The following is a 12854-nucleotide window of genomic DNA, read 5'->3' as shown; positions in this document are numbered from 1 at the left end:
GTGGTATGATTGCGCATTCTTTAGGTCTATACCCAAAAGTGATATTGCTGGGTCTTGAGGTAGGTTGTTTCCTAATTTTCTGAGAAACTGCCACACTTGATGGAGAAAGGTCATCTGTCTATGTGTTACTTTCATTGGTTAATAAAGAAACTGCCTTGGCCTTTGATAGGACAGAAAATTAGGTAAGCGGAGTAGACAGAACAGAATGCTGGGAAGAAGGCAGTGAGGCAGTTGCCATGACTCTCCTCTCTGAGACAGCTGCAGGTTAAAATCCTCCTGGTAAGCCACCACCTCATGGTGCTACATAGCTTATTAGAAATGGGTTAAATCAATATGTAAGAGTTAGCTAATAAGAGGCTATAGATAATGGGCCAAGCAATGTTTAAAAGAATACAGTTTCCGTGTAATTATTTCAGGGGTAAAGCTAGCTGGGAGGCGGGCGGCGGGAAGCGGCCCACCACTCCTTCTACACACACTGACATCGAAAGGGGTTGTACCAGCTTGCATTCCCACCAGCAATGCAGAAGTGTTCCTTTTCCCCCACAACCTCTCCAGCATAAGTTATCATCAGTGTTTTTGATCTTGGCCATTCTTACAGGTATAAGATGAAATCTCAGAGTTGTTTTGATTTGCATTTCCCTGATGACTAAAGATGTTGAACATTTCCTTAAGTGTCTTTCAGCCATTTTAGATTCCTCTGTTGAGAGTTTTTCCTGTTTAGGTCTGTACTTCATTTTTTAAATTGGATTATTTGTTCTTTAACATCAATGTTATTTTGCGTACTTGGCACACACCTTTGTCCACCCATTGGTAGGCCTGGTTCACGTGTTTACTTGTCACTCTGTTTTAGCCTGTTGGCTTGGGCGACTTCTCAGCAGCCTCCTGGTCGTTCGCTCATAGTCACTCGTTGCCGTCTTTGAAATGAGCTGTAGCGGTGGCCTGCGTGCCTGCTCTTAGATGACTGGGTTGTTTCTTCATACACAGACCTCAAGACAGAAGGGACAGACTTTCAGGTTCCTGTTAGAATGGACTGCAGTGAGGATAGGAGTGGGTCTTATTATTTATCCATGCTGTTTCTAGTTTTGGTAGCTGTTACGGTATCTAGAGCTTCACACTGGATCAGGACAGGGACATTTAACTTGGTCCAGAGTCTTTTTATCTCAGTACAAAGATGTTAGATAAAAGATGTTGCATTTTCTAAATGCTTGGTAGTCTTTGCCAGAAGGACTTGCCTGACATGAAGGTGCAGATTTGTAATGCTAGCACTTGGGAAGCTGAATCAGGAAGATCACTACAAGTTCAAGGCTAATGAGACCCTGTTGCAAACAACAAAACACTATACAAAACAAAATTTACAGGAAGATGTTAAAAAAAGATCTCTTTGGTATGGAATTTTTATAGTCAATGTAAAGCATGGATTTTTTTTTCCGTTTTAAAATGAATATCATTAATGATTACATAATTACTGATTATATAATTAATGATCATATTGTCTGTATTACTTAGATGATGTAGTTCTGAGCTTTGAAGTGGATCCAATTCTCCAAACCAAGCATTGGATGCGTAGCATACATACTGTTCATGCCATCTTTGTTACCACTAATCGTTTATGCTTTTATTTTTAAATAACTCCTTTTAAATAACTCATCAATTTATTATAAAAACTCTTCTTGACATGTTTTTCTTATTAACTCCTCCAAAAATAAAACACAGATCTCTTTATTCCGTCTGTGTGGAATCTATGCTGTTTATAAAAGTGTATTAGAAGAGTTACTAAGCATTGAAAAAAACAAATCATTTGCACATCGCCATGGAAACCTCTCTTTTTCCGATAAAGGATTTGTGATTTGTTGTTCAAATTGAAATATGGATCTTTGGACGATGATACTTCCATATAGTTTGAATAGACATCTTTTAATATAATTTAAATAAACATCCATTCACGTGGGCTGTCTTATTCTGAAGACAGAAACCATGCTGAGGAACGGAGCAGCCCGGACTGTGCTACCGAATCCAGTTTCTTTCCTACCTTAGGTTTTCTCAGTCACTGACCCTCAGGAAAAAGAAAGGCTCATTCAGATCTTTGTGTTGATTTAAAAACAGCTGTATGATTTCACTGAATATCTGGTTCCAAGCTATGGTTTTTATTGTTTGGTTCTGGCTACACATGGAGCACGTGGTATAGTTCTATGGTCTTATGAAGACTAATCGTACACAGAAAAAATAAAGAAAAGGCAAGTTTTTGGTGACATTTGAATAACCATTGTCATGCATAGTCCACTCATTCACTAATGGTTGCATTCACGAGGTAGGTGTTGCTGTGAGAACTTTGTTGTGGAACTGTGAAAGTGTTTGGCACCAGGATTCACTGCGGGCAAAGCTACAGCTCCTTTGGCCCTTCACAACTCTCTCTCCCCTATTCAACTTCTATTTTCTTCGATATAGGATTGTCAATAATTATAACTTGCCCTGTTACATCCCATCTTCGTCGTGAAGACCATGAAATGAAGGCCACATGAGACTGGAATTTGAACATTCTATGATATGCAAATATGTAATGGATCATATTACATATATGCATACAGGCAAATCATAGATATATTAATTAAATCACATTGCAACAAATCCTGACACTTCTCTGCTGAGACTGTCCATGTTGTTCTAGTGCTTTTCCCTGTTAAATACACTGCTGAGGCAAAGGGTCACCCAGGAGAGGTCGGACTGTTCCTGGCTTACTTTGTCCCTTATGTGACAGTGCACATAAAACCACCACAGGTTTTGCACTCAAAGTACTTGTGAAGTTGGGCGTCTTGCTTCACTAACCCAAATGGCAAGTATTTTAAGGCTGTATAGACTTGAGAGTCTTGTGATCCTGGTATTCTCTTTTGGTTTAGCTGATGCCTTCTGAAGTCATGGCTCTCTCTAACAGAGACCTCACCTAATCGAGTGCAGCCATTTCTGCTTGCACAAGCCCAAAACCTGTGAGAGGAGAGGCCACGTCTCTATCCAGATAGTGCTATTGGGCCAATTGTAGGAGTTTTTTCACCCTAGCTGTCTTTCTTATCTTTATCATTTAGAAGACTATAACCTATTTATTTTAACTTATCCTTAGATCATGCCTTATGGTGGTCATTTGGATCAGACCAATAATTTCAGGTCTGATCTCTCTACTTCCTTGGTTAGGTTTCCTATTGCCTGTTCTTTACCCCAAACCCAGAGTCACCTTCCAAACATCTGGATTATGTCATGCTATGTCTCTCCTCCAAATCATCTAGCTTCTTGTCACTCTTAACAATTAGATTCTTCCTTGGCTCGCTTGATCTGGCTGTGACCAGCTTCTCCACTTTCATCGTTGCTTCTCCACGTGACTGCTCTGCATGTCTGCATCAGCCTTGCTGTGGTTTTACAAAGGCTTTGTGTTTATACAGCACCCCTTGTCTCAGAACCCCTCTAAATGGTTTCGCGGTGTTTCCTTTAGGTTGCAGTATAAGTACCACATCTTTTAAAGAAATGAGTGTGTGTGTGTGCATTTAAGAGAGAGACAGACACAGAGTGAAAGAGACAGACAGGGAGACAGAGAAATACTAAGAGACAGTGAGAGACAGGGAGAGGCAGAGAGAGACAGAGACAGAGAGAGACAGAGAGAGATTCAGAGAATAACATTTGGAAGTCAGTTTTCTCCACCTTGTTGCACAGGACCTCCTTTGATGTTTCTGTTGCTACTCTGTATGCTCCAGATGGCCCAAGATTTCTGGTGGGTTCTCCAGTCTCTATTTCCTATATCGCAGTGCCAGGACTTAAGATGCCCGCCACTGCATCCAGCTTCTCATGTGGGTTCTGGGGATGCAGTTTAAATGGTCAGGCCTGAGCTGCCCTCCTGGACACTCTTTTTTTTTTTATTCATCATTTTTTATTGATTTCTATTTTTATTTATTTATTTATTTTAAAGTAATTTTATTAAATTATAAAAGTTTCCATTTACGCCCCTCTTCCCAACACCCAACCACTCCCCCCACTCCCTCTCCTCCTCCCTCTTCGTCCCTAAGGGCAGTCAGGGTTTCCTGCCCTGTGGGAAGTTCAAGTTCCTCCCCCCTCCCTCCAGGTCCAGGAAGGTGAGTATCCAAACAGACTGGATCCCAAAAATCCATGCAGAGGAAACAAGTCCCAGTGTCATTGTCAATGGCTTTTCAGAAAGACTCCGGGCCAGCCACATTCAGAGAATCTGGCCACATTCAGAGAATCTGGTTAGATCACTTCCTCATTCAGTCGCAGTCCAACTGGCCTTGGTAAACTCTCATTAGATCCGTCCCCTTGTATCAGTGGGTGATAGCATCCCTCGCAGTCCTTATTTCCTTTTTCATTTTCTTCGTCCTTCTGCTCCTCATTTGGACCTTGGGGGGCTCAGTCCGGTGCTCCAATGTGGGTCTCCGTCTGTATTGCCATCCATCGCCAGATGAAGGATCTATGGTGATAAGCAAAATATTCATCAGTATGGTTATGGGCCAAGGCCGGTTCAGGCACCCTCTCCTCTGTCCAGAGAACAATCTGGGGATCTCTCCTTGGACCTGGGATCCCATATATAATCAAGTTTCCTGTATACCCTAAAATGACTCCCTTAGTTGAAATATATTCTTCCCTGATCCCATATTCAACCTTCCTCCACCACCCCCCCGTCCCGGTCAACCGAGCTTTCCCCAATCCTCCCCTAATCCCTTCTCTCTAACCCTCTCCCCTTCCAACAACCCTCCCACCCACCCCTCCCATGCACCCGAGGTTACCTGGGACTCTTGACTATTTCCTACCTCCTGGCGGATAGCTAAATAATCTTCATCAGGTTCATCTTCTTATTTAGTTTCTCTAGGATCACGAATAATAGGCTCAAAGACCTTTAATTATGGTTAGAATCCACTTATGAGTGAATACATACCGTGTTCTTCTTTTTGGGTCTGGCTTACCTCACTCAGTAAAGTGTTTTCTATTTCCATCCATTTGCATGCAAAATTCAAGATGTCATTGTTTTTTACCGCTGAGTAAAACTCTAATGTGTATATGTTCCACACCTTTTTTAACCATTCTTCTATTGAGGGGCACCTAGAATGGCCAGAAGACACCTAAGGTCGTGCTCAACCTCCTTAGCGATCAGGGAAATGGAAATCAAAACCACTTTGAGATACCATCTTTCACCTGTCAGAATAGCTAAAGTCAAAAACACCAACGATAGCCTATGCTGGAGAGGATGTGGAGAGAGGGGAACTCTCATCCATTGTTGGTGGGAATGCAAACTTGTGCAGCCACTGTGGAAATCAGTGTGGCGGTTTCTCAGGAAACTGGGAGTCAACCTCCCTCAGGACCCAGCAATTCCACTCTTGGGAATATACCCTAGAGATTCCCTAATATACTACAAAAGCATTTGTTCAACTATGTTCATAGCAGCACTATTTGTAATAGCCAGAACCTGGACACTCTTAAGGACCACATATTTTGAGATGCCTTCCTTTCTAATGTAATTCAGAACCTTCCACCATCTTCTCTCTGTTCCCTTGCCCAGATTCATGCTTCTTCTTGGCCAATGTGTGTCCTTTTCTGACGAACAACACTGTCCACAGTACTTTCTCTGACAATGGATGTGGAAATAAAATCCTATGCTGCCTCATACTGTAGCCATTACCACATAGGGTTACTAAGCACATATGATGTGTCTAGTGAGGCTGAAGAATGTAATTTTAAATTTTTCTTAAATCTTAACTAATATACATAGCCAACTCCAACTATACAGTACCTAACCCAACTCTGGCCACAGCCTCCTTTACCGCTGTAACCAATGGCCGAGAATGATGCCTGGTGCAGTTCTATGAAAAAAAAGCAGTGTATGAGTGAGTGATTGGAACATTAGCGATGACTGTACTCGTCCCAGACTGTCATTGTTTTAGTAATTAGGCTAGTGCATTCCTGTCACTAGCTCATCTCCCACTTCCAGAATGACTTTTGTCATCTGCTTACTTTTAGAGGTAAGAACCGTGTGAGAACTGCGCACCTAGCCCATTGGCGATTATCAAACGCAGACACATGCTAAGGGACTAGTACTGTTTGTTGGAGGAAGGCACCATGGCAGGTTTTGTTCTGGTGCTATTGGAGGAATAGGCGAAAGACCTGGAAACTTTTCATTATATTCCCTGAGCACAGTAGTCTTTTCCATTTAGTTGTAGGTGCTTTTTTTTTTTTTTTTGTGCCTCATGGGATCGAGCTGCGTATCTGTTTACATCATGCCTTTTAAACAAGATTCAGTCAATGATGTGTGCTTGTGCATGCTTATTAAATTAGAGCCATGGTGATTTTATTTGGTCTTGTAGAAGGCTTTGAAATTGCAAGATACCGTCTGTTTATATAAGTATTGGAGCCAATTTCCTGGGGCTCGTGTCCTGGGGGAACTCTTTTGGCTTTATGGATGGCCATACTTGAGGGACAGCATAGATTTGCAGAGGTAACAGGGACATCCAAAGGTCGCTGAGCCATCTGGGCAGTTCTCCAAACAGACTTCACGTAAATCATCTGAGACAGTTGGGCATCTCTCCCATTTTTAGAGGCCGCTGGGCACAGTGGCTCCCAACCTCTCTAACAGTTTTCATTGTTGAAAAATGCTTATTATTAAAAAGTTTGAGTTGAATTTAAATAAAGGTGAAACCACTTGTCACCAAAAGAATATATATGCATACATGTGACAAGAGAGGGGGAGAGAGGAGAAAGGAGAAAGAGAGAGAGAGAGAGAGAGAGAGAGAGAGAGAGAGAGAGAGAGAGAGAGGAGAGGGAGGGAGACTCTTCTGTTGTTGAGTATGTTGGAGGAGGCATTCCTTTCTTTTCTTCTTCAACAAAAGGCACAGGAGTATCGTCTATGTGCTCACTCTCTCCAGTTGTGGGTATTGGTCTGGGCATCCCCTTGCTTACCCCTCATCTCTCTAATAGTGCCTTTCCAAGGCAGATCCAAAGCCAGCTTGCATGAGAGCCACTGATGGGTTTATTAATTTAACAGAGCGTTTCCGATCTCCCACTCTGGCTGAGCTAGGATCTCTAGGTGGTAAACCATGTGCCCTGCTCTTCAGCAGCTGATTCAGAGCTCTTTCCTCTTCAGTTTATCCCATTTGATTAGTCATCCTCACCCCTCGGAGCAGTGTACCGCTCTCTGTATCCATCCTGGTCTACCCATCAGCTTTTGTTTATAGTGGAGAATCAGTCAGACCTATGCCTGAATACCATCTGCCCTGTGAATTAGACACATGCAGACATAGGTGCTTAATAAACTCAGACTCAGACTAGTAGAACTCAGTTAGGGACCTGTTCTGTTGGCTGGCATCTCTCAACCTGTAGCAGAGACCGCTGTCCTTAACAGCATCGGAAGTTCTTACTGTGGAAACAAAATAGAATCCTATTAAACTTTCATTGTCTTCGTTATTGCATGGCAACTCCTTACTAGTGCTTTAATGCTTCTGTTTACTGAGTGTCTTGTTGCATTGGCTTGTTCTTTTTAGATGTAAATGAGATCTGCTCCCCATACACTTTACTCTAATGTAAAATAAAGCTGAGTTTGAGGTTATCTGCTTTGGGCTGACTGTTTGCATCAGTGGTCTTTAGTGTGTAGAAACAGTGTTGACTTGGTGAGTCTTTCCCTTCTGTGTGCTGTTTTTCCCGTTTGGCAGCTTGGTATATGAGTGTATGTATAAGCGTTTTCTTCTACTTCTCCTGTTATCTCTGTGGAAGAAGGAATTCATTTTATATTTTAATCTTAAGAAAAGTCTTTTTTTTTGTGGGGGTCTCTCTCAGTTATTTATGGGATAAAAATACCCTTTGACTGAAAATATGTTATGCCAGATAACTTTCATCAGAGCTAGTTTTGAATACTTATAGGGCTACCTAGCATTTTCTATGAAATAGAGACAATTTTAATACAGAGTTTAATGTCATCATAAACAAGACACTTAAAAATGAGTTTAAATCAGTGTATAAGTGGATATCGGGATTATACAGCAATTAGGTGATTTTTGAAGACACCTGCTTGCTTTGCAATTGGACATTTATTGGCATAGGATAAACGTTGTTCATAGCTATTCATAGATTCAAAAAAGTGCTTTGCTCCAAACAACTCAGACCGACGTGAGGAGGGTAGACTGTGGGAAACTGCAAGTGATTTCTCATGGTAACAAAGATATTGATGGGGTTCTATGGGAAGGTTTGGATACAGTTGTGTAGGGACAAATGAATGCCAAAAACCTTTAAAAAACCAACGTGATCATTTTCATAATATGTGATTTAAGATTTGTATTTAAAACTAAACAAGAAGCTATACATTTTGTGAAGCTGGTTTGCTTGCTTCTCTAAGTGCTAATATATTCTAGTTGGTCTGAAAATCTGCTTTCTTATGCTAACCGTTAACATGTTTATATGCCCTGGGCCCACATGCGGTTCTCCTTTCTTCCTTTCTTTTATAGATCTGAACATCTTGGGAATAGAGATCACACCTAAGTGCAACTCTGACAAAGCCATTGTATTCTGGTTTTATACCTTTTCCACATGGCTGTGCTCTAAATGTTTTTACAGTGGCACACTATGGTAGCGTTTGTATGCACGGAGCAGTTCTGGGGTTTTGTCTCTGTGAATTTCTATCAGCTCTGGGGCTCGAATGTGGCTCAGTTTGCAGAGTGTTTCCCTTACAAGCACAAAGCCCTGGGTTTGATCACCAGCATTCCATAAACCGGGTGCATGCCTGTACCAGCTCTGAGAGGTAGAGGCAGGAGGATCAGGAATTCAAGGAATTCTATGGCTGCATAGAAAGTTTAAGGCTAGTCTGGGGTACATGGGATACCATCTTAATAAAGGAGGAAAGAAAGTCAGCAGTGCCGTGCCCCTTTCTTGGAACTCTCTCATGAAGCTCTTTCGTGGTTCTAAGTAAGGCAGCAAGTATGTACTCATATCTAGAAATTAATTTGTATCTAATCAGACAATTTTGGTTTCAGTGGGCTCCTCCAGGAAAGAAGGCGTCCCAGCTCATGTGAACCTCTCTGCGTCCGCCATGCTAATGATTGCAATGCAGTACACATCTAATCCAGGTAAGCAGAAAGCCGGCCGCTTGAGCAGCTCCACAGCTATCACGAGGAGACATCTCACAGACAAAATAGATTCTTTCATGTGGGAGCTTTTCTAGGCAGAAGAGACAATTGATGTGTTAAAGACAGATTTCTGAGTTTAAATAAATGTATCGATTGCTAGTAGTAGTGGTTTGGTTTGCTAGGATGTTTGAGGATGAAGCTTTAGATGCCTGGAAATTGATGACTTTAGAGAAAAAAAAGTTTAATTAAAAATATAGAGTTAGTTTGTGGTGGTGGTAGCGGCGCAAGTCTTTAATCCCAGCCCTCAGGAGGCAGAGGCAGAGGCAGAAGGATCTCTGTGAGTTTGAGGCCAGCCTGGTCTACAGTGAGATTCAGGATAGCTAGGGTTACACAACATAGTGAAACCCTGTCTCAAACACACACACACACACACACACACACACACACACACACACACACACACACATATATATTTGGAGAGAGAGAGAGAGAAAGGCTGGTGTCATGGCTCATGTCTATATTCTTAGCACTTGGGAAGATGAAGCAAGAGGATTATCATTAGTTTAGACTAGCCTGGGCTGTAGAGTGAGATCTTGTCTTACACACAAACGCGCGCGCGCACACACACACACACACACACACACACACACACACACACACTGTATATTACATGTATTGATCAGCTCACATGCATATATGCATATTTACTGCTCTTTAACCACTAATGATTACTAAATTGATAATTTGGGTAAATTTGCTTTGCTAATGCCACAGAAACATTTCTGAGCGTAAATCTTTTTTTTTTAACCAAGTTTCAGGTTTTTCACAGGATAAATTGATGAAATGGAATGTGTGATTTAAAAGGTTAGAAAAATTTTGGTTTTCTCTATGTGTGAGAGAAAACAGTTTTTCATGATGGCTTATCACTTAGTGTTATCTGAAAAACTGTAATTGCATTGAGTTGCTGTCAAATGACAGCCCACTTTTGCCTTTGTGTATTAGAGCGCTTGTGGTGTTCAATGGGTTTGCCACGTTGTACCCTGTTTGGTTGTGTGTGTCAGGGTAACTGCCGATTTAATTGGAAGAACTGACCCAAAAGGCAGCTCACTGTTGAAGTTCTGCCTGTTCATACACTGTTAAGTATGAACTCTGTTTTTTATTTTCATGTAATGTTTGGGGAATGAGAAATTTTATAACATTGTTTTTAGTCTATAAGTAGCATAATAATTGAATTTCTTATTTTACTTAAAAAAATAAACATAATATTTTATTAATTTATTGAGAATTTTATGCACTGTATTTTGTTCATATTCTCTAATACATCTGAGTTGTAGAGTCATCCCATGTGCGTACTTTTGCTATCTTGTTGTTGAGATAGAGGCTTGCTATATTGCCTAGGCTGACCTCTTGGGTAAATCAGTTCTCCATCTTCAGCCTCCCAAAGGCAGGCGCTGACTTTTCTTCTCTGTTTTAGTCCTCTTGGGCTACCATAAGAAGGCTTAAGACAACAAAAACTGAAAGTTCTGGAAGCCAGGAAGTCTAAGCTCATGGTCCTAGCAGATTCACTCTCTGGCAAAGGCTTACTCCCAGATGCAAGGATGGCCACGCTCGTGCTGTTTCCTCTCCCGGAGGAAGGAGGAGCGGTTCTCTGGTTCTCTGGTGCTTCGTTACAAAGACCCTGGTCATATTCGTGAGGATGCTATCCTCAGGACCTCAATGTCTCCTGAAGACCGTGCCTCCTAAAATTACCATGCTGGGCCCAGGATCTAACATGGATTTCTGGGAACACAGATATTTGATTTCACAGCATTCTATCCCCTCTCCCTAATTTCACATCATTTTCACACCTGAATATACCAATTCTATCTTGACAACTCTACAAGTGTTAATTCATTCCATTATCAGCTCAAAACTCTGAGGCCCAGCAGCTCATGTAAACACCATCCACATCTGTAACTGTCAGACTTGAGGCGTGATTTATCCTAGGATGATGTGCTCTTTGGCTGTGAGTGTATGAAAACAAATGTGTCATGTGTTTCCAAAACGTAACTGTGAGGGCTGGGGCTGCAGCTCAGTGGTAGAATTCTTGCTTAGCATGGGGGTAGCTGAGGGTTAGATTCCTTAACACAGGCAGACAAACAGTAAAATGCAGTAGTGGGCCAGTCAAAGAGTAGACTTTCCCACCCCAAAGGGAGAAGGGGTGTGTTTGAAACTCAATATCAAACCTCAGCCTTGTAAATAATCTTCTTCGACTTGATGCCCTTCTTTCTAGACGGTCCTGTCTCCTCTGTTGCTTTGCTGTATAAGGGTTTGGCCCCAGGGCGTCTGATGGTCCTGCCACCATAGCTTTAGGCAGCCTGGCTTCCAGCAGTCCCTTGGAAATTATCTTAGGGGGGCTTCCTAAGGTGATTGTCCCTGTGTCTATCTTAGCTCCACCCCCACTTTCTGGGGTTCAGTGCCTTTGACTTTTCAGGGTATCCGAACTCTAAGTGGTAGTATCCATACACCCACAGCTTTGTTGGGTGTGGCGTATGCTACTCTGGGACCCAAAGAGCTTCATTTTGGCAGCTGAAGAATAAGTCATCAGAGTGCAGGAATGAAGTCGGGGCCACAGTGTGAGTTCCCCAACTTGCTGATGACCCCTTGAAGCCTTGCCCTCTGTCCTCTAGGCATCTGATGGGAGGAGCTACTATGATGAGTTCTAAGTTGTCTTTGGGGGGCCTTGGACCATATGTGAGGGTTGACTAACGTGTTTCCTAGCTCCCTGATCATACATACACCTGGTGCTTTCTCCCTGCCCCAGGTCTTCTCATTCTTTCAATACAAACAGTCTGAGGGGTTTCCAAACTTTCAGTTGGTTTCTTCTTTGATGAACCGTTCTGACTGAAGCCATTTCTTTCTTCTGGAATTTTACTATAAATACTCAGAAAACAGTAACAGAAACAAACAAAACCACAGACCAGGCCACTCATTCAGCACTTCCTCTGGGATTTCCTCAGCCACCTTCTTCTCTGACAAACTCTATCTTCCCACAGCCCATGAAGACGTGAACACAGTGTGACCAAGTTCTCTGTCACTTTATGACAAGGCCTTTTCTCCAGTTTGCAGTCGCGTGTTTGCAATCATGTGTTTCCCATTTCCGACTGACGTCTCAGCAGAGGTGTCGACAGAGACATCTATTATTGGTCTTTTTTTTTTAAAGCCAACATTCAGTTCAGCATACTTTCAGAAGAGTGAGGCTTTCCCTGATCTTCTCTTTCTAAGCCTTCACACAGATGTCTTTAAAGGTCTGTTCATAGTAATGGTGACCTTTCTGGAACACACCATACATGTCCCTACAATTACCAAATGCCATTTTTAGGCATTAGCACTCCACCTCTCAGAACCGGGTCTCTGCTTCTGTTACGTTAGTTACTTGTCTCGTTGCATTTGAGTGCATAGCAGAAAGGCAAGATTTTTCTTGAAGCCTTTAAAAAAAATAAGGGCACTGGGGTTGTGGGGGAATGGAGAAATGGCTCAGCAGTTGAGTGCATATGGATGGATCTTCCAGAGGACCCAAGTTTAGTTCCCGGCACCCATGCTGGGCAACTCAGCTCCAGGGTATCTGGCTCCCTCTTTTGTCCTCGATAAGTACTGCACTCACATGTGCAAACTCCCATACACATTAGTTAATAATGATAACACTAACACTACTAATAAAATATTAAAAAACAAGGGCTCTAATTCCATTTATGGGAACTCTGCCTTCATGCCATA

The 12854-nt window shown here is 42.1% G+C and overlaps 1 protein-coding gene across 8 annotated transcripts in view; it reads left to right on the top strand.

The window, feature by feature from the left end:
- Unc79 (unc-79 subunit of NALCN channel complex) overlaps positions 1 to 12854 on the top strand; it is a 246882-nt gene that overhangs the window by 53774 nt on the left and 180254 nt on the right. For all 8 annotated transcript variants that reach the window (XM_085697861.2, XM_048449516.3, XM_048449519.3 and 5 more), the window contains exon 5: positions 9006 to 9098. In XM_085697861.2, coding sequence (XP_085553987.2) covers positions 9006 to 9098 — 93 coding nt within the window. The remainder of the gene's footprint in view (positions 1 to 9005; positions 9099 to 12854) is intronic.

Source organism: Myodes glareolus, chromosome 11, assembly GCF_982192425.1.
Source record: "Myodes glareolus chromosome 11, mMyoGla1.1, whole genome shotgun sequence".
Taxonomy (NCBI): domain Eukaryota; kingdom Metazoa; phylum Chordata; class Mammalia; order Rodentia; family Cricetidae; genus Myodes; species Myodes glareolus.
This window is presented reverse-complemented; position numbering and strand designations above follow the sequence as displayed.